We start from the raw sequence: 21,912 nt of genomic DNA, 5'->3' as shown, positions 1-21,912 counted from the left end.
GAGCAGCTGTGGTGCTGAGGGAATACTGAGGTGGATGCTCATGTGTTCTGGGGAGAATGCAGAGTGGACAACGCCTCCAGATGTTGGATCCACTGCTGTACTTCCTTACCTGCTAAATTCTGCATTTCATAGCAGTAGTAGTTTGAACTAGTTGTTTTTACAACTTGTCATCACTCACCAAACCCACTTGGTGAAGTGTGTTGCTTTCATAGTGCATCATCTCCTCTTTGATCCACAAGTCAATCACATGGATTTTTGTGAGATTTTGGGATTTGCTGCAACTTTAGGATCTCAATAGCAACTTGATGTTTTCATAAGAGGATAACAGGAGCTGTTAAGGAAGAGCTGTCGAGATTTGTTACTGAAGGTGCAAGATTTGCAGAGTGAAGTTCTTGGTTTCTGTTCTTGCTGGCTCTGTTCTCTCTTTCTGCCTGAGTTTTTTTGTTGTTGTTAGTTACTGTATCAATTGCTTACTCCAGTGTGGTGAAAGTGTTACCTAAAAAATAAGATTCTGCCCACTTCTATGCTAGTAAATAAAACAAGTCCAGGACATGTGACGAAGATTTGAAGTGTTTCCTTCTGTAGATGGTCACCATCCGGTTTCACTCTTGGTTCTTCTTGCTAGTTCAGCATTATTTTATGGCAGTGTGCAGTACAGTTTGTACATTCTTCTGTGTTTACTTCTGTGTTTATTTTCACTGTAATTCCTAGGCATTTATCAGTTTTACTTGTATGATTAGATCTGCCTAGACAATTAAATCCTGTTGACCAGGATGGTTCAAGAACACAGCCTGCCTTCTCCCAGCTGGAATGCAGGTGTACCCATCTGCTCAGTCCCTGTGAATTTGGATTATATTTAATAAAACATAGGCAATATTGACGTACACAAGAAATTTCTCAATCAAGTTCATTGTGATCAAAATGTGTTTCTTACAAAAGTGCAGCTCATTTGTGGAGAATATGAACACAAATTCTTTTTTCTCTTCCTGGACTGTGAATTGTCATTCCAGAAAATTAAGATGTATTCATTTGAAAGTTGTTGGGGAGTATTTTAGTCTGTGTTGGCACTGAACTGATCTTTCTGTGATGCCTACCTGCTTCTTTTGCTGTAGGTGAAAAATGACTATATGTTAGAAATAGCAGATCAAGTGGACCAGGAAATTGCTTTGAAACTAGGTTGCCTTGAAATCCGGTAAGCTGATAATTTAATTTATTATTTAACATCTTTCTGACAGAATATATACATTAATTTTGAAACTGCTTAAAGTTCATCAATTTCTGACCAGTAGAGTTGAATAAAACATCATAAGACCTTTTTTTTGCTACGAAGCAGTTTGAAGAAAAACTGAATAGACTGTATTGTAACTCATTTCTAATGATTTTTAAATTAACATTATTTTAAAATTTTAATTAATTACATCTTGATACTGCCTTTTGGGTGAATTCTTCATCTGAATAATTCAAAGGCCTGTAGAGTACATTGAAGTATGTTTTAAAAAAATGCATCTGTGGTGTTATTTAGTAAATAGTCTTATGATTCTGCATATATAAATCCTGCAGCTAAAGAATGTAATTATAGATAAATGCTGCTACCTTCCTCTCTGTATTTACTCAAATTTTAATGTGCTGTTTGAAATGATTAAATCTTAAGGATTCTTTTGGGTGTTTTTGGTGTTCTTGTCAACTGTATAGACAGCTGGAAAATAAAGATAAATATATCAGATTAACAGATCCTTGAGAGAGTTCCCAGCTTTGAAATGCATGTGATGGGTTTTGCTAATTTGTGGAGAATTTCCAGCCTGAAACATTTGCTTTAGTTATGCTGATGTCTCACACAGGGAGATTAGGGAAGAAGTAAAATTGATAAGAAATTAATGACAAGTGTAAACTTGTTTGGAGAGAATAAAAGTGTCCTTTGAACAGTGCTTTCCAAATTAAAACAAAATTTAGGTTTATGAAATTTCCTAGGTATCACAGGAGAACCTGATGCCTTTGTTGTAAATTTTGCTTGTAGCCCCAGAGAAAACAAAAAGTCTTTGTGTAACTGCAAACTCCTTATGCACTTACAAAATCATTGTGCCTTATTTCAAAACATGTGATGAATGTAATAATCTGTGATTATGTTGTCAGCCAGGTCCTGGCTTCCCTGCTTCTCAAACTGTGGCTCTTCAGAGCATTTTGATGAGATATTTCTCGTAGATGAACTTCTGAAACTCTTAGAATGAGCATTTCTGGTCCATTTTTTCCTGTGACTGCGATGATCTCAGCCCTCTCCTAACAAAGCTTCCCTGTTTATTCATTTACTTGTTAATGTGAACATGTCTGGATTGAGGCAGTTTTCATCATTCCCTGCTTCCCCTGGCTCTCCTTGTTCTGTGCACAGGGGGCTCTCAGGAGGAAGTGCAGTGTGAGGTAGAAAGGAGCTGCTGAAGGCCAGGTTAGGTCACTTTTGGTGGCAGCAGTGGTTTAAAGCGGTTCTGAAAATGCAGTTAATTTATAAAATAAAAATCTGATCTGTTGAGGTAGAATAGTAATATACTTAATACTTACCTTTGAATTCATTCTGCCAATGTTTTCTGATGCTGAGTGGAAGTTTTGATTATGTTGATGTTGTAGTTTTAGGCTGAATTATTCAATAATTGTTGCTTTCAAATATTTTTCCTGACTTCAGGAGATCCTACGGAGAGATGAGAGGCAATGCATTAGAAAAGAAGTCCAACTATGAAGTGTTAGAGTAAGTATTGTGTTCTTATAGTTTGAGGTTTGAACTGTCCCTTCTCTGCATCAGGAACAATAAATTCAGTTCAATGACAGAACATTTCTGTTGTAATTTTTCTATTCCATCAAGGTTGTTAAGATGCTTTAATGTAAGAAAAGGATGATGAAACCCACTGAGATGTAGAAGTAGGAAAAGTGCCTTTAACTCTGGTCCAGAGAAACAGGTTTGGAGTAGTTTAAACTTGATCAGGAGGCTTACTGTGGTTTTCAGCAATTTTGCTAATGTTTATGGGATTCACCAACTCTGATTGTGAGGTGATTTTATTCCTCAGTGTTTTTCTGTGCCCAGTTGCATTCTTCAGCTGTGACTCATTTGTGGTAAAGTTTGAGTTACTTGAAAATGTTTGTGGTATTGTTTTTGTTTCTGTTTGCTCACTGTGGACATTTTCTGAGATGTGACCTTGAAATTAACAAGATTATTGTTTATCTGAGTGTCCCAAATTTTAAGAAGACCAAGGAGCATCCTTGTACTGAAATATTTTGTTTACTTATTCATTTTGTACAGGAGATGGCTTCAGTTCAAACAAGCCAAAGTCCTCCAGCTTTTTAGCAAAAACCTGAAAACTGGTTTTATTTGTATTTATATAGTGGATAAAGTTTCAGACATACATGCACCAATTATATGCTCATCTCCAGTAATTACCCTTGTGAAGAGATCCTGTACAGTTTAACATAAAATCGGGATAAAAGGTTGTTGCAGCAGTGAAGTCTTGATTTTTTAATATTATCTTTAATGGCAAATGGATGCTAACTTTTAGAGATGTGAAATTAGAGCATTTGGAGGAGGTAGGTAAGATTTTATACAACGATGAATAAGTTTACAAGGATTTTGGGGGGATCTGTGATGCTACAAGGTAAAGATAACTGATGAATATCCTCCTTATTTGGTACTTCTGTAGTGCTTCTATATTTATCCAGATTTTTTTAAACCTTTGGTTTTGTTTGAATTAGGGATTTTTTTAAGATTTATTTTTTAAGGACTTGAGGTTTTTGTCTGTCAAAATATTCTATAGAATATTATATTGTTATTTCTATAGAAATATTAGTAGAAATATTCTGGTTGAGGAAACACTTCACAAAATGAGAAAAGACTAATAAAAATAAAGGGGATGAGCAGATAGACAAGACTAAAAGGGGATATAAAAAAAGATTTGAAAGTAAGAACTTGAGTAAAGTATTTTTAAGTCAGTTTTTTAGCAAGTCAGAAGCTACAAGCATTAGTAATTAGGTTAATGACTTTGGAAGCAGTGATACAAAGAAAAGCAGGGTCATAACAGGTCACACAAAGTATAAATTAATAATTGTAACAGGTGAGAGTACCAAGAGGATTCAGTGTGGTGCTGCTTTCAGTTTAACAGTGATTTCTTTCCTTCAGTTTGTGTTTTCCAAACAGTGACTGCTTTGGTAGGGAATAATAAATTGCTGCTGTGACAGGCATAGTGAAGCAAAACCCTGATATGCAAAATGTAACAGCTTAATGCCATGTAGAATTGGATGTGGAGAATTGTGCATTTCAAAAGTGTTTTATTTTTTGAGAACCAAGATGTAATTTGTATGGGATTTAGCTAGGAGAGATGAAGGATAAAACCACCTTAAACTGACTATACTATAGATAATTACAAGCTGGAAAGGGGCTGCAAAAAGTGCCAGTGATCCCCAAAATGCATTAATTTGATCTTACCACTTTAATAGTCCATAAATGTTTAACTGCACAAGTAATATTTATTGCTGAAGTGAGGCTTTTTGGTGTTTTTTGTGGGGGGATTGCTGGTTTTAGTACATCATGAGGCACTTAACCAGCTGAGAGCAATTTTTAAATGGCCCTTTTTTGCATTGGGTGTGATTGCTCCTTGCCTGTCTTTGTCAGATGTCTATTTGATGTACGTTTGTCTTTGATCAGATCTGGATGGGAAATGGTAGATGGGATCAAATTGTTAAGTAGCCTTTAATAGTTGGGCCTTCATGGAGTGAAAGAAGAATTTCTTCATAATAAATGTGAAGCCTATTAGTGAGAACAGGGATAATTACAAGTACAGAAATGGGAGCTGTAGGAAGGAACAGGTGCAGCCACAATTTGGTAAAAGGCATGTTAAAGTCTATTATGTTAATCTAATGTTACTTTTTTTGTTGTAACTTGAATTGAGGTGAAAAATACATGATACATGCTGTCTAAAGCTGCTTATCATTATAAGACAAGCAGTATCACCTGTCTGTAGTTGGTGTTTTATTAATCCAATTGAAGTTTGTACATTAAAAAAATTGAATTCAGATTTAAGCCCACAAGTAGGCTGGAGTAGATGAGGTTAAGTACGAAGCTGTAGCAGAACTGCAAGAAGCAGGCTCTCCGTGCTGGTTATCTCTTGTTGGCAATCAGAAATCAGATGGCTGAGTCCTTCACCCAGAGCCCTGAGTTGGTGTCTCCCTTGTTGGCCATTCCACCCCCACACAGCACAGCTGGGAAGGAGTTTGTAGGGTTGTTTGTGTAAAACTGTATGTTCCAATTTCCAGTGCTTATTCTCTTATTTATAGGTATCCATAAGTTGTTACTGGTCAGGGCATTAAATCCGTGTGGTTCTTTTGTTAAATTCTCCTCTAGTAAAAAAATTTGCTGTCTCAGCTAAACACAGGAAATACTTTATTAACAAGTTTTGTTAAGAGTTGTGCTCTGTTGTACTCTGCATAAGAATTTCTTCTCAGTTTGTTGCACCCAGATCTGTACAAAAGGCTGCTCTACAGCTTGTCCTGGTAATGAATCAAGTGAAGCTGTGGCAGCCATGTGCTGCAGGACTGTTCAGATGAGGGATACCAGGGTTATGGGAGGTGCTTCATTTCAGAAGCACCAACTTTCTCTGAAATGCTTAATGTTAGACTAATATATCCCTGTCAAATATATTTGCATATTATTTAGATGGTAATAGTGTGTTAGATTCATTTAACTGTGTGGGATGATAAACCGAGTAGCATTTGCATTTGAGAAGAAATGCATGGAAGGAATTAACATTTATGAAGTTTTATAATCCTGCAGCTTACTGTCACTGCACAGATGCCAGTGCTGCACATGAACATTCTGCTCCTCCTGGTTGAGGATGTTTTTAGTGTGAAATTGTATGCTACTCATCTTTAGAGAGCTTTTAAAATACCCTGGTTTATTCTTCTGAGTGAGCTTTTTCTATTGACTTCAGTGTTGGCTTTGTTCTTGTGCCGTCAGGTAGCAGTAAATAAATCCTGAATATCTCTGCTTACTAACGGCTTCTCCTTGCTTTGCCAAGTGTCAGAATCCCAGATGTGATTCTGTGGATGTTCAAAGCATGCACTCATGGAAAGCTCACTTTCATACTTGTTCCAGAAGCAGATAAGAATGTTTGAAAGAGATGGTAACATTCTAAATTTAAAGGAAAAAAGTCAATAATACCTTTGAGCTATAAATCCTTTTCCTATTTATATTTTCTCTTAGTTTTTCCTTTTTTACATGTGAGTTTTTTGTACTTGGTTGTACAGTGGTGTCTTCTGCACTAATGTCATTGGCAACTTCTCAAGCACCTTTTTTTGAAGCTGATGTTCAGTAGTAGTGACAAACACATGTCAGACATAAGCTATGTGCAGCACATCACAGCATAGAAATATTTATTGGCCCTGGTTTTCAAACCAGGGTTACAACCCAATTTATAGGTGTGAACATGAGCTTGATAAATTCAGTTTGCAAATTCTGAGCTCACAGTCACCTGATTTATAGAGGCAAAAAGTGAGACTGCTTGCAAGAAAAAATTGGTAATTTTAATTTGCTCAGTATGAGGAAAAGATAATAGTAGAAATTTAAACAAGCCCTCAATTACAGTACTTCAAAGGGTACAACAGTAATGGAATTGCACTCAGCATGCTTAGTGAGGTGATATCATGAGTGTTCCTTTATGGATTCCTGGATTCCTTAGGTCAAACTGGGGCTCTGAGCAACCTGGTCTAGTGGAAGGTGTCCCTGCCCATGGCAACTGGATGGTCATTAAGGTCCCTTCAAAACCAAACCATTCTATAATTCTTTTTATATCTTCTGCTCCATTCTAATAGAGGTTTATCAGGGTATTCCACTTCCATGTTGTTCCCCTCTCACCTGACTACATGCTCTAAGAATATTTTTTCTATATGCTTGAAATTATTAAAACATGTACAAGTAACATGTTTTTATTCTCAAAACTCCTCTGTGCCCAAGCCACCATTTCAAATAACATAATTTCCACACAGATACCTGGTTAAATAATAGTAGGAATATAACAATATTTCTACAATTTCAACAATGTTCTCAGTATCCTTTGGGATTTAAACTAGAAGATGCTGCTGTGCCACATTTGATGTGGAGTGGCTCTAGTTAGAATTTTAATGGTAGTCTGTTTGTTACTCTGAGGTTTTCAAGGACCTTGTTAGGTAAATGGTTTAGTAGTCATATATGCTACTTAAAAACAAAACAATAAATGGCCCAAAGTACCACCTTGAAAAGAGAAATATGATACTGCACAATGTTTTTGATATTAATGCTATGTGTATCTTTTCTTTCAGGAAAGATGTTGGCTTGAGACGGTTTTTCCCGAAGAGTTTACTAGATTCAGTGAAGGTAATTCCAGTCCCAGTCAATCCTCTACTGCTGTAAAGTGTCAGAAATCTGAAAATTGCATTATTATTTTCACTGTACAGTCCTAAGGGAATTGCTGTGCAGTTTTGATTTGTGAAAAAACATCCAAGCTGTCTATGGGATTGGTGGGATCTGAATCCCAGTCATGCAGCTGGCAGGACAAGGATAAAGTGATTCACAGGGTCTTGCTGAGCTGCTGTGAGAGGGGCACAGCTCTGCCTCTAAACCTTGGGGGTTAAAGTGCAAAACAAGTCCTTGAAGCCTCTTGGATCAAATAACTTTTTATTTTTTTCCCTTCCCTAAAATAAAAGTGAAACTTCTGGAGAAAGAGGAAGGGAACGTGAAAGAAAAAAGAATATTTTAGTGGGAACTTGATAAACTTGATGCCTTCCTTGCTCAAGACTGTATCCAACTTATTCAAGGAAGATTTCCAGTAATTTCTGCTTAGGTTAATCCTAGCTAAGACCATAAATGTTACTTGAATCTCGCTCCCATTGAAGTCCATATGTTCTCAGAGTAAAAATGCAAATTTTTCTCAACATGTATTGAAAAGGGGGATTAAGAATGGTCACTAAGTATTTTACATTTACAGCTGCCTCAATATGAATGTCTTGGTAAAATGTCTCTTACAATTCATACATGAAAGTATAAATCATAAATTGCTATATTGGAGCTGGTTTTGGTAAGCAGTGGAGCTTTGTAGAAATAATAGAATTCAACTTGAGATTTGGAAAGAATCTGCATTGTAATTTAAATGGGTAAACACAAAAGGTCTGTCTTGACAAGGTTTTGTTTCAAAAGACTTTTGAAAATCAGAAGGTAATGAAGTCAAGTGGATTTAAGTAATCCCCTCTGCATTTTAATTTAAGCAATTATCTGAAACTGTATTTTCTGCTAACGGGAAAAAATGTGGTGAAAGGCTCCAGACATAAAAGTATGAATAACTGTCTCAAAAATAATATTATGGAGCCAGAAAACTGACTGACCAAGAAAACTGCACTTTGGAAATCCTGAAGTGGGGAGAATAGCAGAAAGAAGTAGTAAGAGTTGCCAGAAGGTGAAGCTGAGTGGGAACCTTGTAAAGACATGAAAAAAAATGTTGGACATATGAAGAAGAAAAACAAGGGAAGGAGAAGTGTGTCTGCTTTTCAATGAAAATGAAATCCCAATTCAAAATAGTACAGGGTCAGTCCAAATCCTTAAATTGCTCTTCCACTTGGTGAAAACCAGGGCATTTGAATGGGCAGGCAAAGGAGGGTTCCCAATAGCTGTGAAATATAAAATTAATTATTTCTCTCTATTCTCTCTGCTTTGAACAAACACAGAGGGGGAACAAAACACTGGTTCTTAGAAATACACTTAAGAGGAAGTTTTCAGTGTATTTTGCTTGAAGTTGCTATTTGCAGATATTTCTGATATAATATTCTGTTACGGAAGAGATGTGGTTTTGGAGGCTGTTCAGCCTGGAGAAGAGAAGGCTCTGGGGAAAGCTGAGAGCTCCTTCCAGCGCCTAAAGGGGCTGGAATAGAGCTGGGGGGAGGGACTTTGGACAAGGGATGGAGTGACAGGACACAGGGAATGCTTCCCACTGACAGGGGGTGGGGCTGGATGGGATATTGGGAAGAAATTGTTCCCTGCTAGGGTGGTGAGGCCCTGGCACAGGTTGTCCAGAGAAGCTGTGGCTGACCCATCCCTGGAAGTGTCCAAGGCCAGGCTGGATGGGGTTTGGAGCAACCTGGGACAGTGGAAGATGTCCCTGCCCATGGTAGGGAGGTGGAACAAGATGGGCTTTAAAGTCCCTTCCAACCCAAACCTGCCTGTGACTCTAATGAACTTTGTATCTTTACACCTTACTTGTGATCTTAAAATTTAAAGTGACCAGTTCTTCTTGGTGGACTGAAAAGAGCCAAATAACATATGCCAGTATTCCTGGCTGCAAATGTGATGCTGGAATTGGTCAGGAAAACAATCCATGGGCAGAATAAAGTATCTTTCATCAACTGAGTGTCTGAAATACTTGGGACACCTTCAGCTGGCAAATGCTTTTTTATTTTGTTATGTCTTGCTCCTGGTATTTGCCAGTGACAAGGTAAGGCTGTGGTTTGCACTTGCCTTGAAGTTGGTTTTCTCTGTAAAAATAAAGATAACAGGGAGGTCCAGTGTGGAGTGTCTGAGTCCTAACAAAGCCTGAGGCAGCTCTGGGTGCACCAGGGAAGTTTCCTGACTGCCAAAGGCTCTGCAGCCTCCTTAATGATCCACCTGAGAGTTGGTTCTGCTAAATTGACAAAAGAATTTGAAATTACACCAAAGTTACAGATTTCTTTGTTAATTTGACAGTACAGTGTGTGCTGAGAGGGCTTTTTTGCCAACCTGTGTATGCATCATTGCAAAACTGATCATTTTGTGAATATGCAGCAGCCTTGGATTACTGCTACTGGAGTAAGTCCTGCTAAACACTCCACAGAAACATTTCTGGCTATTTTGACTTCTGAACGTTCTGTAAAGGCTTTCTAAGAATGAGTGTCTGATCTGCCTGGACGTGCTATCAACAAAAGGAAGTTGGTATTTGTGTAGTGCCTGGGGCTGTTAACAGGCAGTGTGGGAGAATAAAAGAGTTTTACTGCTGTTAAAATGGGACATTGAGATGTGTTTGCATGGAGGAACAGTGGTAATTCCTATCTTAACCTTGACATATTGTGAAGATAAGCATGGTTTTTCTTTCTGTCATTGTTGCTAGTTGGAAGATGTATTAGAAATGGAGTTTTTAAGGCCATTCAGTCACTTTAGACAGATGTTTTTATTCACAATTCTTGATGGCTTGTTCAGATTGGGGGCATCTTAGAGATACTGCTTCTCAGGCCCTGCTTTTATTTTCATACGAGTGGCTGCCTTTAAGGGATTGTACATTATGTACAGGCAGGTAATTAATTTTTTTAAAATGTTAGTTTAGCTGTCCTTTGTGCTGCTCTAAGTGGTTATTTGTACCCTGAAAACAGATAATAAAGTGCTAGACAACATAGTTAATATAGTTTAGTTTAAATGTTTGGTTTACTTTTTACATTCAGTCTGCTATTTAAATTTCATTTTTTATATTGAAGGTTTTTTTGCTTATTATCAGACTTAAAGAATCCACTTTATTATGGGTAGTCTAAGTTATTGTGTGCAGAAATTAAGATGCAGCTACAGCTGGCTTGTTATTGGCAGGTAAGAGAGAGAATGGTGATTTAGATTTGAAAGCTCATATGAAGATATTAATTATTCTGGGTTTTTTTTGGGGGGGTTGTTTTTTGTTTGTTTGTTTGTTTTTGTATTGGGACACAGTTCAGAAGTTGAGAGAAATGAGGAGCTTAGAACAAATATTCCTGGAAGGGTTAACATGTGGTCTTCTATTATAACTTACTCAAAATGTTATTAGCTAGATATCTTCTCTGTGATATAGCAGAAATAATGTTGATCCTAAGCAGAAGTTAAAAGGCAGAACTGCTGCTTACATTTTGAAGCTTTTTTTATTCCTTGAGAATTGTCTCCATTTCGTTGATAAAGACACTGTTAGTACTACTAAGTGACCAAAAATCTTAAAATATCCCTCAGCTGGTAGATTTGAAATAATTGTTCTCCAAATGTTTTAATACACAGGCCAAAACACTACGGAAATTAATCCAACAAACATTTCGACAATTTGCCAACCTCAACAGAGAAGAAAGTATTTTGAAGTTCTTTGAGATCCTCTCTCCAGTGTACAGATTTGACAAGGAATGCTTCAAGTGTGCTCTTGGTGTAAGTAGAGGAATGTGACAGTCACTAGAATACATTCTGGAGTTTTAAGTCCAGTTGCTTTTGCTTGGTTCTGCAATAATGTTTTGCTAATGTCCTTTTTTTCATGTAGAGACAATTGGATTTCATTAGCAACAAATGGCATTTACTGATTTTATTTAGAACTTTCTCCATTGACTGTTTAAAAAAAAACATCATTCATTACTTGGGTAAGAATTGTATGTAAAATAAAATATTTTTATAGGTGCTTTGTTTGTGAAAGTCAAGCAATTTTTCAGCTATTTCCACAAGGAAATGAAACTTCTCAACTTCTCTTGGTAAATTTTCACCTATACTGTTAATCTCTACCTATTTCAAGCAAATTTTGAAGAAGGGCCCCAAGTTTGGAAGGTTGTGAAAATGAAGACTCCAGCAGAAATTAGAACTTGAATATCAATGTTCATGAGAAGAGGAAATATAGGAAACCCATAGTTCTCATGTAGAGCTAAGATAAAATACATGGAAATGCAGTTTAAGTAGCAGAGATCCCCAGGAAACCAGTCATGAGGGCTGTTGCCACTTACAGAATTACTTGATTTGAATATAATTTTGTTTGAAGAGTTGAAAAGCTTCTAGATATTAATTACTGAAATCTGTAATTACCACATTGGATTATAGTATTCCATAGCAAGGTCTTGTCTTATTACTGAAATTCTGCCCTGTCTTTCTCCTTTGACTCCCAAGTCAAGCTGGATTATTTCAGTGGAACTGGCAATTGGCCCAGAAGAAGGAATCAGTTACCTGACAGACAAGGGTGCAAATGTAAGTCTGCTTCTGTTTTGTGGGTTTTTTTCTCAGTCACTCTGTTAACAGCCATGACCTGTTGTGAACTGGATGTCACAGGAAGGGGAGTGACCAGTCTGATCTCTGGGTTAAACACAGCAGAGCTGGGAGCTCTCAGCATGTACAGCTCTTAGTCAGATGTTCATTTGTGATTTGGGACCAGAGGAAAGGCCCTGGTGTTAGGTACAGAGACTGTGTCAGCTTTAGCACTGCATTTGTTGGCTTTTCTACCAGTGAAGTGCTCACTTGAAGAATTTGAAGCATCGGTGGGGACTTTTTACCAATGAAATGTGAATTATTCTGAGTTGTTCTCTTTCTTAGGAATGTGTAAATGCAGAGCTTGTTTAACCAGTTGGTGAGCACATCTGTGCAGGCACTGCTTATTTACTGTCTTCATATCCTTCACAGCCTTTTCCTTACTTGATTCCAGCTGTATTTCAGCTGGATTTTTCCTTACTTGATTCCATACCTGATTCCAGCTGTATTTCAGTACACCCCCATGGTGCAAAGGAGCTCTGTCCAGACAGATCCTTCAGCAAAATGTTTGGGAACTTTACAATCACTACTTAAGCTGAGCCCATGTCCAGTTTTCTACTGAAATGAATTCAAAAGCAGTGAAAATATGGGGAAATCAGGAACACAGAGCTAAGAACAAACCTTTTCCAGCAGTCTGAAGGGATGTTGGGAATGTGTCAGTGCAGGTTCCATGTGGTTTTAGCCAGTTGAATTCCCTCTGTTGACACCCAAGAGGTTGTTCCCACTTCAGTGCGTGCCTGGCGCTGCTCAACAGTGACCTCTGTGGGCACAGCGGAGCTGGGTTCCTTTTCCAGCCACTCCGGATGTCTGTGTGTGTCTGTGTGAAACTCTAGAAAGAAACAGAGGACAGATTTCTGCACGTGTAGTTTGGGGATCAAAGTCTCCCTGTGCTTTTGCAACACCAGGGATCAAGACAGGCTATTTTGCTGAAATTTTGAATTTTTTTCTCATTTTTTGGTGTTGTCTTTCTGTAGCCAACCCATCTGGCAGATTTCAATCAAGTGCAAACCATTCAGTATTCAAACAGTGAAGATAAGGACAGAAAAGGGATGTTGCAACTCAAGATAGCAGGTGCCCCTGAGGTATGTTATTGATATTGTATGTGGTGATAAACTTGCTACTTTGTTTTTCCTTTCAAGGGGTGGGGTGTAACATACTCCTAATATGGATATTCTCTATTTTGGACTTTTGTTCTGGGTTTGGTTTTAAAATAGATTTAAAGTTCATTACATGTTTTATGTTTTGCATCTGGTGCTTGTAGACTTTGATATTCATAGAAGAAGCTTAATATGAAAACAGTAGCTCTTAAATGCAATTTAATAGCAGCCTGTGCATATGTACTGCATCCTAGAGAGGAAACAGAGCAATTCTACTTTTATGTAAGGAGGGAATATGAAACAAGGAAAATTTGTTCCCTTGTATTACATGGAAGCAGGGCTGGAAGTGAAATCAAATCTTTTCCTTGGTCTGGTGCACCAAAAACAGTGGAAGAGCAGGATTGAGGGAGGGTGGCAGATCTGTGCAGAGAATGAGGAATGTTGGTGGCATTGAAATTAATAGCTTGCCTGTATGTCTCTCATCTCTTTTTCCACTGTACATATTTTATTTTTTTTAATCTTTCTTGAAATTGGAAAGGGCTGTTTTTAGGCAAAGAACAAATTGCTGCAGAGGGTGGGAAAAAAATACCACCTATGAGAGCTTTAAGAAATGAGCAACTTCTTCAGAATTGTCTTAATTATAACCCTGAAAGTCATAAGAAGAGTATTCAACAGTGGTTTACACTTCATAAGCCCAAATTAACACTACATTAGGTGGAGGGTTTTACCAGCTGTACTTTCTGAACCTCCTGTTTGAAATTCGCTGCACAAAAGTTAAAGCAAGAATCTCCCTGCTCACCCACAATCTCCTGTTTACGCTTTGCAGGCGTGTGTAAAGTTCTGATGCAATGACACAGCTGTTCCACTCAGTGTTTGCAACTGCAATAATTCCTCTTTGTTGGTGCCTTGTTTTTTTCCCTTCTGTAGCCTCTGACAGTGACAGCACCATCCTTAACCATTGCAGAGAACATGGCAGACCTGATCGACGGCTACTGCCGGCTGGTGAACGGGGCCACGCAGTCCTTCATCATCAGGCCTCAGAAAGGTAAGGACACCTCCATCCTCAGAGCTGCTCACAGGTCATTCTGCATTTGAATACAAGACAGGAGGTAGCAGAAAAACCCTCACTTGGAGGCTCTTTTCTTTCAGGGAGGAGCAATGAGAAACGCTGATAGTAAATTGTCACTGCATCAAAAATTGCTTAGTGGCTGAGAATTTAGACTGATGTCAGCAATCACTGTTTCACACTAATTCCAAACTTAACTGGCAGAACTGAACTGTAATTATTAAAGGCACTCCTAACACTCATGTTATCTTATAACATGATTCCCAATATACAAGTGGAAATTCAGTGAGGTTGGTTAGGGTGCATTTGGATAAAGTTCTGACTGGTAGCAATTTTTTAGTTTCTGCCTTTTTCCTAGATACTCAAATATCTCCATTTAAAAAACAAAAACCTTGAGAGGTCTCATGAGTTTCTCTCATAAAATAGAACTAAAGCAGAGATACATTTTATTGTGTCTATCAGTTGTTTTTGTATCCTCTCGCAAGCTGCAAGCAGTGAGACGAGGTTGCAGGTACCCCTCGCTTTAGAGAGAATTTGATTAAATTTCATTAGAATTTTTTTCCAGTTTTACACAGATTTAGTTGTTGAAAAACATACAGGCAAAGCTGCTTAAGAATGAAATTTTCTTCTTTCATGTTGTTCTCATCTTTACCCATGGAAATTCATCCAACTTTCTTGCTTTCTAAAAGAATAAATTATTTTCTTCTTCCGTGTTTGTAGTACAGGAAAGTACACAAGCTATCCCAGCATCTGTCCAATGTGAAACTGAGTCTCTTTTAGCCATGTTCTTGTTTTTTTCTGCCACAGGTTTTCCCTGGGGTGATGTTGTTAACATAATTCAGGTCCTTACCAGGTCCATCTATAACATCCTCCCTGTGAATAGCTCAAAAAATCCCCAGACTTAAACTTGGGCATTTACTAATAAAGAGATGTGATCTTAGGGTCTTAGATGCACATGGTAATTTTTCAAATTATTCTTAAATTTGCATGTTTTTTGTTATTTCTGACCCTTAGAGTGTGTGAGTGACCTTTAGCTCCAACACAAGCAGTTTTCTTAGAACCTGTGTGAGTTGTGCAGCCTTATCTCCACACAAATCAAAATCTTCCCTCAACACAAACTCAGCTCTGGTGCACAGCTTGGAGATGATGAACCATTGGTCCCAAAATCAGACACTAAAGGGATAAGCTACCATCAGAGATAACAATAGTTTATTGTTCTAAAAATAAAATAGGCATCACGATCCAGGATTTCCATGTCACTAGACTAGTGTGTGCCCATGAGTGGAGGTCTTTTGTGCCTCTTCTTTTCTGAGAAATCATGGTTTGGGGTCTGCTACAAACCTTAATATTCACTCCCAAAACTTCCCTCCTAATGCCAGGAGGAAATGCCAGGACTGGCTGTTTTCCAGCCTGAACTGTGTAGCCACAGTTGATACTTTAAAATTTTTCATGTCTATGAAACATGACCTCTTCCCTGAATTAATGGATGGCTCTAACTCTGTCTTTGCTTTCCCTTTAGGGACACGTGTGGACTTTGTCCAGTCCTTGCCACTTCCACACTGCTGGTGGTGCCCATCAAAACTGATCTGTTCTATTTGCAATTTTTCTTTCTAATGCCTGTCTTGCTCCTACGTGACTTTCTTAGCAGCAGCTGCTGCATCTCCTAGGCTGACTGAGCTCTCTGAGGGGCAATATCTCTGATTTTTCTGTGCCCTGCACTGAGGTTTCTGGTAGATGTGAATGCAGGATAAATCAATGCTTCTAATGCAATGTTTATTTGTGTGCTAATCTTATAACACAGAATTTTAACATGGAGCAAATGAACAGTGATTGAACAGGAACATCATGTAGCACTTTGGGAACACTCCTCTTTATCCACACATGGAGAAAACCCCTCTAGTTAAAATAAAATCTGGGTTTCTTTTGTCTGAGATTTCTTTTTTTTGAAATTCATAGCAATGCCCAACATATTCATTAAACATTTCATAGGAGAGCTGTCTCCATCATGACCTGCATTCCCAGATCCCACAGTGAGCTTTGATTGTGTAAGACACATCAGAAACAAATCATGGAGCAACTCTTGATCCCACAGATGTGTTTTATCCCCCTTTTGAGCTTTTCTATCCCCTCTTTGTTGTAAATTTACATTTATTGCAAGTGTCCTCATAAATTGCCCTTCTTTATTACTAATAGAGCCTGGTTTTGTGATATTTGTCATGCTGTCCATTAATGATCCAGTTCTTCTTAATTTGGGGAGAGCACTTGGTAATGTTTAAGACCTGGACAGTATTTGGCATTTTTCCATTCTGTTTTATTTTTCATAAATATTTTGATCAACAGGTCCCTTTAGACCCATGGGGAAAAGTTACACTTAATATTTTTATTTCCATTATCACACTTACCTCTTACAGGCCAAAAGCACAAATGAAAAAATTAATACAAAGTTAAACTGATTTTCAGCTTTTAGGTTGTGGGGTGTTTATCACTCTCTACAACCACTTGAGAGAAAGTTGTAGCTAAATGAGGGTTGGTCTCTTCTCCCAGATAACAAATTACAGGACATGAGCAAACAGTCCCAAGTTGCTCCAGAGGAGGTTTAAATTGGATGTTTGGAAAATTTGTTCCCGAAAAGGGTGGTTAGGCAATGGAACAAGCTGCCCAGAGAAGTATTAAAAAATACTAAATCTTAATAGTTGGTGAAGTTCTCCACTTTAAGTGCTTTTTGTTTTCACCCAGATTTACCCTGGGCATGATTTTCATTTTAATGGATTGGTAACATGTGTTCCCATTTTTAGGATACTGTTACCTCTTGTAGTTTGGCCTCTCACTGATTTTGCTTTCGCAATAATTTCAGCCAGGTGAGGACAATTTACATTCCTCCAGGCTCCCCCAGCCTGGCTGGGAGCACTGCAGCTGCTGGGTTCTGCTGTGTCCAGCATGGAGCTCTGCTCAGAGTGGAAACACCTGGGCAATGCAGTGGAAACCCCAGTACAGCCATGCATATCCCATTTCTTTCAAAGAATATAGAATTGGGCAAAAACGTTGTGGGTTTCAACTTGTGAAAAACAACATATGCCTTAACTGGGATGCTGTTAGTTAGAAATTTTGACTTCAGACCTGCAGGGGTACTGATGAATATTTGGTATTTTGTTTGGGATATAAACTGTAAAAGGATGAGCACCAGCTTGGGCACCAGTGCCTGAAGTGAGCAGTTTGTATCCAGAGCATGTAGGCGTCTGCAGGATCAGGAGTTCCATGCTGATTATTTTTTTCTTTAATTATATCCAGTGATAGAGGAGGCATAGAACCATGGAAGAATACCTTTAAATATCATCTGTTCCAACCCCCTAGTACTACAACCCCTGTGCACCTCTGGTGCTGCTTAATAGTGTATGAGGTTTTTTTGTTGACTGGATACCTTTGTGTGTTTTTTTTTTTTTTTTCTTAAACAACTACTTGCTTTTCCAGCTTCCCCAGTCCATTTATAGCCCTGCACTTGACACATGTCTCCAGGACACAAGTGGGGTGTGTTGTCCCTGTAGCCAGGCCCTACAGGCACCAGGCTGTGGCTTCCAGGCAGTTCTGGCTGCTCCTTCCTTCTTCCCAGGGCTGAGCCTGCCTTGTCCACTTCTCCCAGCTCCATCAGCAGAGGACAAGGGTCCAGATCTCTTGCTCTGATGCAAATGAGCACAAAGCCAGTTATGTCCTGCAGAATTCAGCAGGGGACAGTGAAAAGGGGGATGATCAGATGGAACAGTTTTGGGTATGGTGGACCCATGTGTGCTGCTTGATTTCCCAGTGGATCTGGAAGCAAATACTCATTCACTTGGGTCAGAGTCTCTGCTTTTCTCTGTCTATCCCAATCTTTTCCTCACAGCTTTCAAGACTGCTTCAATTCTTTCACCTTTCCTTCACTTATTTTCTTGTTTTTTGAACTCATTGACTACATCATCCTACTATTCACAGTGTAAGACAGCTTCTATTCACATTCTCCTTATCTCACAAAGGGCTGAGAAAGGATTTGCTATTACAATGGAATCAAGATTTTGTTTTGTTATGATTTATTACATTTTATTATGACCCTTGCTTTGCATTCTGCACTGATAGAAAACTTTAGAAAGTGAAGTGGAGCCTTGTGGGAACAGAATGAGATTCTCTTCTTTAAGGGAATTTAATACCACGGTGAAAAGTCAGATTCTCTCTTTTATCTCCTTTAGATCCTCTTTGATAGGTAGTATTTGACTTCAGCACATACTAGCAGTTGCCACCTGTGGTATTTCTCACTTTCTTAGGAGGTTGGAGGAGGGAAAAAGTCAGATTTGATCTGATCTCAGTACCTTGAACATATGAAGCATTGTGGCCCTGCAAGTGTTATGAAATCATTCCTGTCAAGTGTAATGAAATCATTCACTGATCTTTCTGAAGTCCCCAAATATGATACTCTACCAAACAAAGCCCTAGGTGAAATTAAAATTCCATCTTCAGAATGCAGTTTGAATAGGATGCAGTTAACATGCAATGGAGCTACATATTAAAGAGCAAGGAGAATTATTTTGAGTAGCTGCTTATTGACTGTGCATCCATTACCTGGATTTAAAAATACACAATTATAAGGTTAACTGTGCAATTTAGTGCAGTTCTTTTAAAGCAGAGGAAAGACTCTATGTTCCACCAGTAACATGTGTGATTAATCAGCACCATGTAAGCCTTAGATCCATTGCCAAGTCTAAGAGCAGCATTGGAACAACCAGCAGTAGGAGCATAAATTGGGGTAAACCAGAACCCAGGATGATTTCACAACTAATGCTGACAGCTGAAGGTGTCATGTAAACATTCAGGTTCTTTTGAGTGTTCTTTACAGCCCACAGCAGTGGGCAGGACTGCTGTGCCTGTTCCTTCAAGCTTGATGTCTTTTGCCCAGTTTCATACAGGTTGAACCTCTTGTGCCCATTACATTCTCTTTTTTGGGTACCTGTCCCCCAGTCTTTTACTGTCAGGCTGCACCTCCACACCATTGGTCTCATATTTGTTACTCCACACTATCTCTGAGGATCTATGCCTTTTGGTTCCTTCCCAAAAGGCATCATTTACCCTAACATATCACTGTACCTTTATCTCCCACCTGCTTATATAATCTTACTGGGCTTGCTCTGCCCGCCAGTTCCAGGTGCTTGCTCTTACCACCTTGCTGAGCTGCTCCAGGGCCTTTAAAATTGCAGCTTCTGGTTTCCCTTCTTTTCTGCAACTTCTTTTTCAACACCCTCCATCAGACACCTCAAAACAGACCGATGTTGCTGAGCCAAATGATGCTTTTCTACCTGTTGACAGCAGAAAAAATGAACCAAAATAGTGTATTTTGCCATGTTGAGTGTGGCTTTGGGTACCAGGCATTTCACCAGTCCCTTTATACACAAAGGTGAGACTGTTGTTTACACCTGTAATTCCTGGAAATTTTAACATGGGAGAAAAACAAATGAGAATTTACATTATTTTGTTAAACACTGCACATCACCATTTTCTGCAGGTGTGGCCATTCTCTCAGTTCTCTCAGGTCACTTTTTCAGAGCTACACTGATTTAGAGCACGAAACACTTTATTACCCATCTTCTCTCCTCCCCTGCATACTCCAATCTACTGAAAAGATGTTTTGCTAAAGGATTAGTAACTTCCCCACAGGACTGCCAAGGGTTTAATCAAATCCAATAGGAAAAAAACCCCTTGAGTATGTACATCCAAGCTCTCACACACATTGCCATTTTCAAAGAAAGACTGGCAAGGATTTGAATATAGTGTACAAAAAGCTGACTTACTCTCTGGCACAAAACATTATTATTGTACAGTCTCAAGCCAGTGTGAAATCAATATGATAATATGTGCTTTAATGATTTATTTCAGTTGTCTTACTTGGAAATCCAAGTTGGATTCAGTTGTTTTATTTATATGTTAGAACTTAGGACATCTTGGAGATAAAAGGAAAGCATTTCTTACCAGAGAGATGAGATAGTGTCACACCTTCTGCAAGTGATTTATTGGAGTTATTTGTTAAGAATAAAAACCAGCTTTTATATTCTGTGTACGTTGTTTCCTCAGATGAGAGTTTGCCTCAAGGTCTGTATGAGTGGGTAGAAGGAGTTGTTGATAGTGCTGCTCTTTATGTATGTATAGAACATTCTTTGAGTTCTCAGTTTCCCTGAGAGATTGTGATGATTATTGTTTCAGGCATGTATATATTTCACTTTGAGATAGGTTATTTGAAAATGTGCAAAAGCTTTAATCCTGTTTTCTTCTTGTTTACACAGAAGGTGAAAGAGCTTTACCATCCATACCAAAGTAAGTTTTGTGCTTTCTTTTCTCATAAATTAAAAAAAATGTTTTGAAAAATAGTGATGCTTTCAGAACTTCTTTATAACAATAATTTTTATTATTGCTTTTGGATTCCAGGACAAATAGCAGGTAGGGCATAAAAAGCTCACAGTAGTATTAAACTACAAAGATACCAGAAAGAAAATCAGAGAACAAAAGTGCATAATGCATCCATCATATTTGACAATAACAGAAACAGGATGTTTTGGAAAAGACTTGACTGAGGTTCAGGCTGTTTCTTTTGAATCCGTCAGTAAATTTAATTATAGGAGTGATGCTAAACAGTTTGCACTGTTTATTTATAAATAACTACATTTAAATGCGATTGGTTTTCTATGTTTGACATGTAAATTAATTCAAAATAGTACAGCATAAGTCTTTTTACAGACAGAGACTCAATTCATACTCCATTTCCCACAGATCACACAGAAAGTATAAGCACAGTCAGGTTACACAGATCTTACAAGTGTGCACAGTTTAGGTTTTGTGGTTTCCTCCAAATTCACCAGGTTTCTGTGCCTCATTGTGCTGATTAAAAGCCACTCTCACTCCCCCAGACAGGATGAAGTGGTAGATTCCTCTCTGACTTCTCCCCCCTGCTCATCCTGTGGCCGGGGAGGTGGCTCAGCCCTGCTAATGACAGTAGGTGCCTGTTGGGATGAATTCCCAGTGCCTGTGAAGAATGTCCAGCATTCAGCACTTCCAACTTCTGTTTTCCAGGCTGGCCAACAATGAGAAGCAAGGAGTGAGGTCTCACACAGTCTCTGTGTCAGGTAAGGTGCATCCAAAGCCAGGAGCTGAGTTTATTTCAGGAGCTGGCAGAGGTGCAGGCAGCTTTTCCACTCACTGCTGCTCCAGGGCTGCTGACTGCCCCGAACTGGAGCTGTGCTGCCTTCGTAGAGAAGTTGCTAAAGAGAAACTTTTATGCAACAGCCACATCTGTGCAGTTACTTCAAAGCCAGAATTTCCACTTAACTTTGTGATGAAGTAGAATGTCGTTGGCTAGAACTGAAATTACCTGAGTATGTGCTAATTGTGAGGGAGCAGCTTTGAAAAGGGAAAATAGGCAATTAAATATTAATCATTGCTTTACAGAAAGGAGAAACTTAATAGCTGTTTTTCTATAGCTGTTTAGATAAAAGCATTTAATTTTTGCCATTGAAAATGACAAGTTAATTGAAGGATGGGTATGTGAGGTAATATATGTTGTTTCTGTTCTTTATAGGCTTCTAAGAATTCTCTAAGTTAACGTGGAGTTTTTATGCTTGAGAGAGAATATGTTCCTGTTACAGAATCTTAAATAATTTTGAAGCATTGATTCTTAAGAGTGTCTTAGTAGAAAATGTATTTCTAAA

General features: G+C 38.4%; 1 protein-coding gene across 11 annotated transcripts in view; it reads left to right on the top strand.

Annotated features, from left to right (window-relative positions):
* Window positions 1-21,912, top strand: part of PTK2 (protein tyrosine kinase 2) — a 189,215-nt gene that overhangs the window by 113,158 nt on the left and 54,145 nt on the right. For all 11 annotated transcript variants that reach the window (XM_053952284.1, XM_053952551.1, XM_053952463.1 and 8 more), the window contains 9 exons: window positions 1,113-1,192; window positions 2,672-2,734; window positions 7,327-7,381; window positions 11,036-11,176; window positions 11,897-11,974; window positions 13,006-13,113; window positions 14,056-14,173; window positions 20,494-20,524; window positions 21,278-21,330. In XM_053952284.1, the coding sequence (XP_053808259.1) occupies window positions 1,113-1,192; window positions 2,672-2,734; window positions 7,327-7,381; window positions 11,036-11,176; window positions 11,897-11,974; window positions 13,006-13,113; window positions 14,056-14,173; window positions 20,494-20,524; window positions 21,278-21,330 (727 nt within the window). The remainder of the gene's footprint in view (window positions 1-1,112; window positions 1,193-2,671; window positions 2,735-7,326; window positions 7,382-11,035; window positions 11,177-11,896; window positions 11,975-13,005; window positions 13,114-14,055; window positions 14,174-20,493; window positions 20,525-21,277; window positions 21,331-21,912) is intronic.

Source organism: Vidua chalybeata, chromosome 1 (assembly GCF_026979565.1).
Source record: "Vidua chalybeata isolate OUT-0048 chromosome 1, bVidCha1 merged haplotype, whole genome shotgun sequence".
NCBI classification, from domain to species: domain Eukaryota; kingdom Metazoa; phylum Chordata; class Aves; order Passeriformes; family Viduidae; genus Vidua; species Vidua chalybeata.
This window is presented reverse-complemented; position numbering and strand designations above follow the sequence as displayed.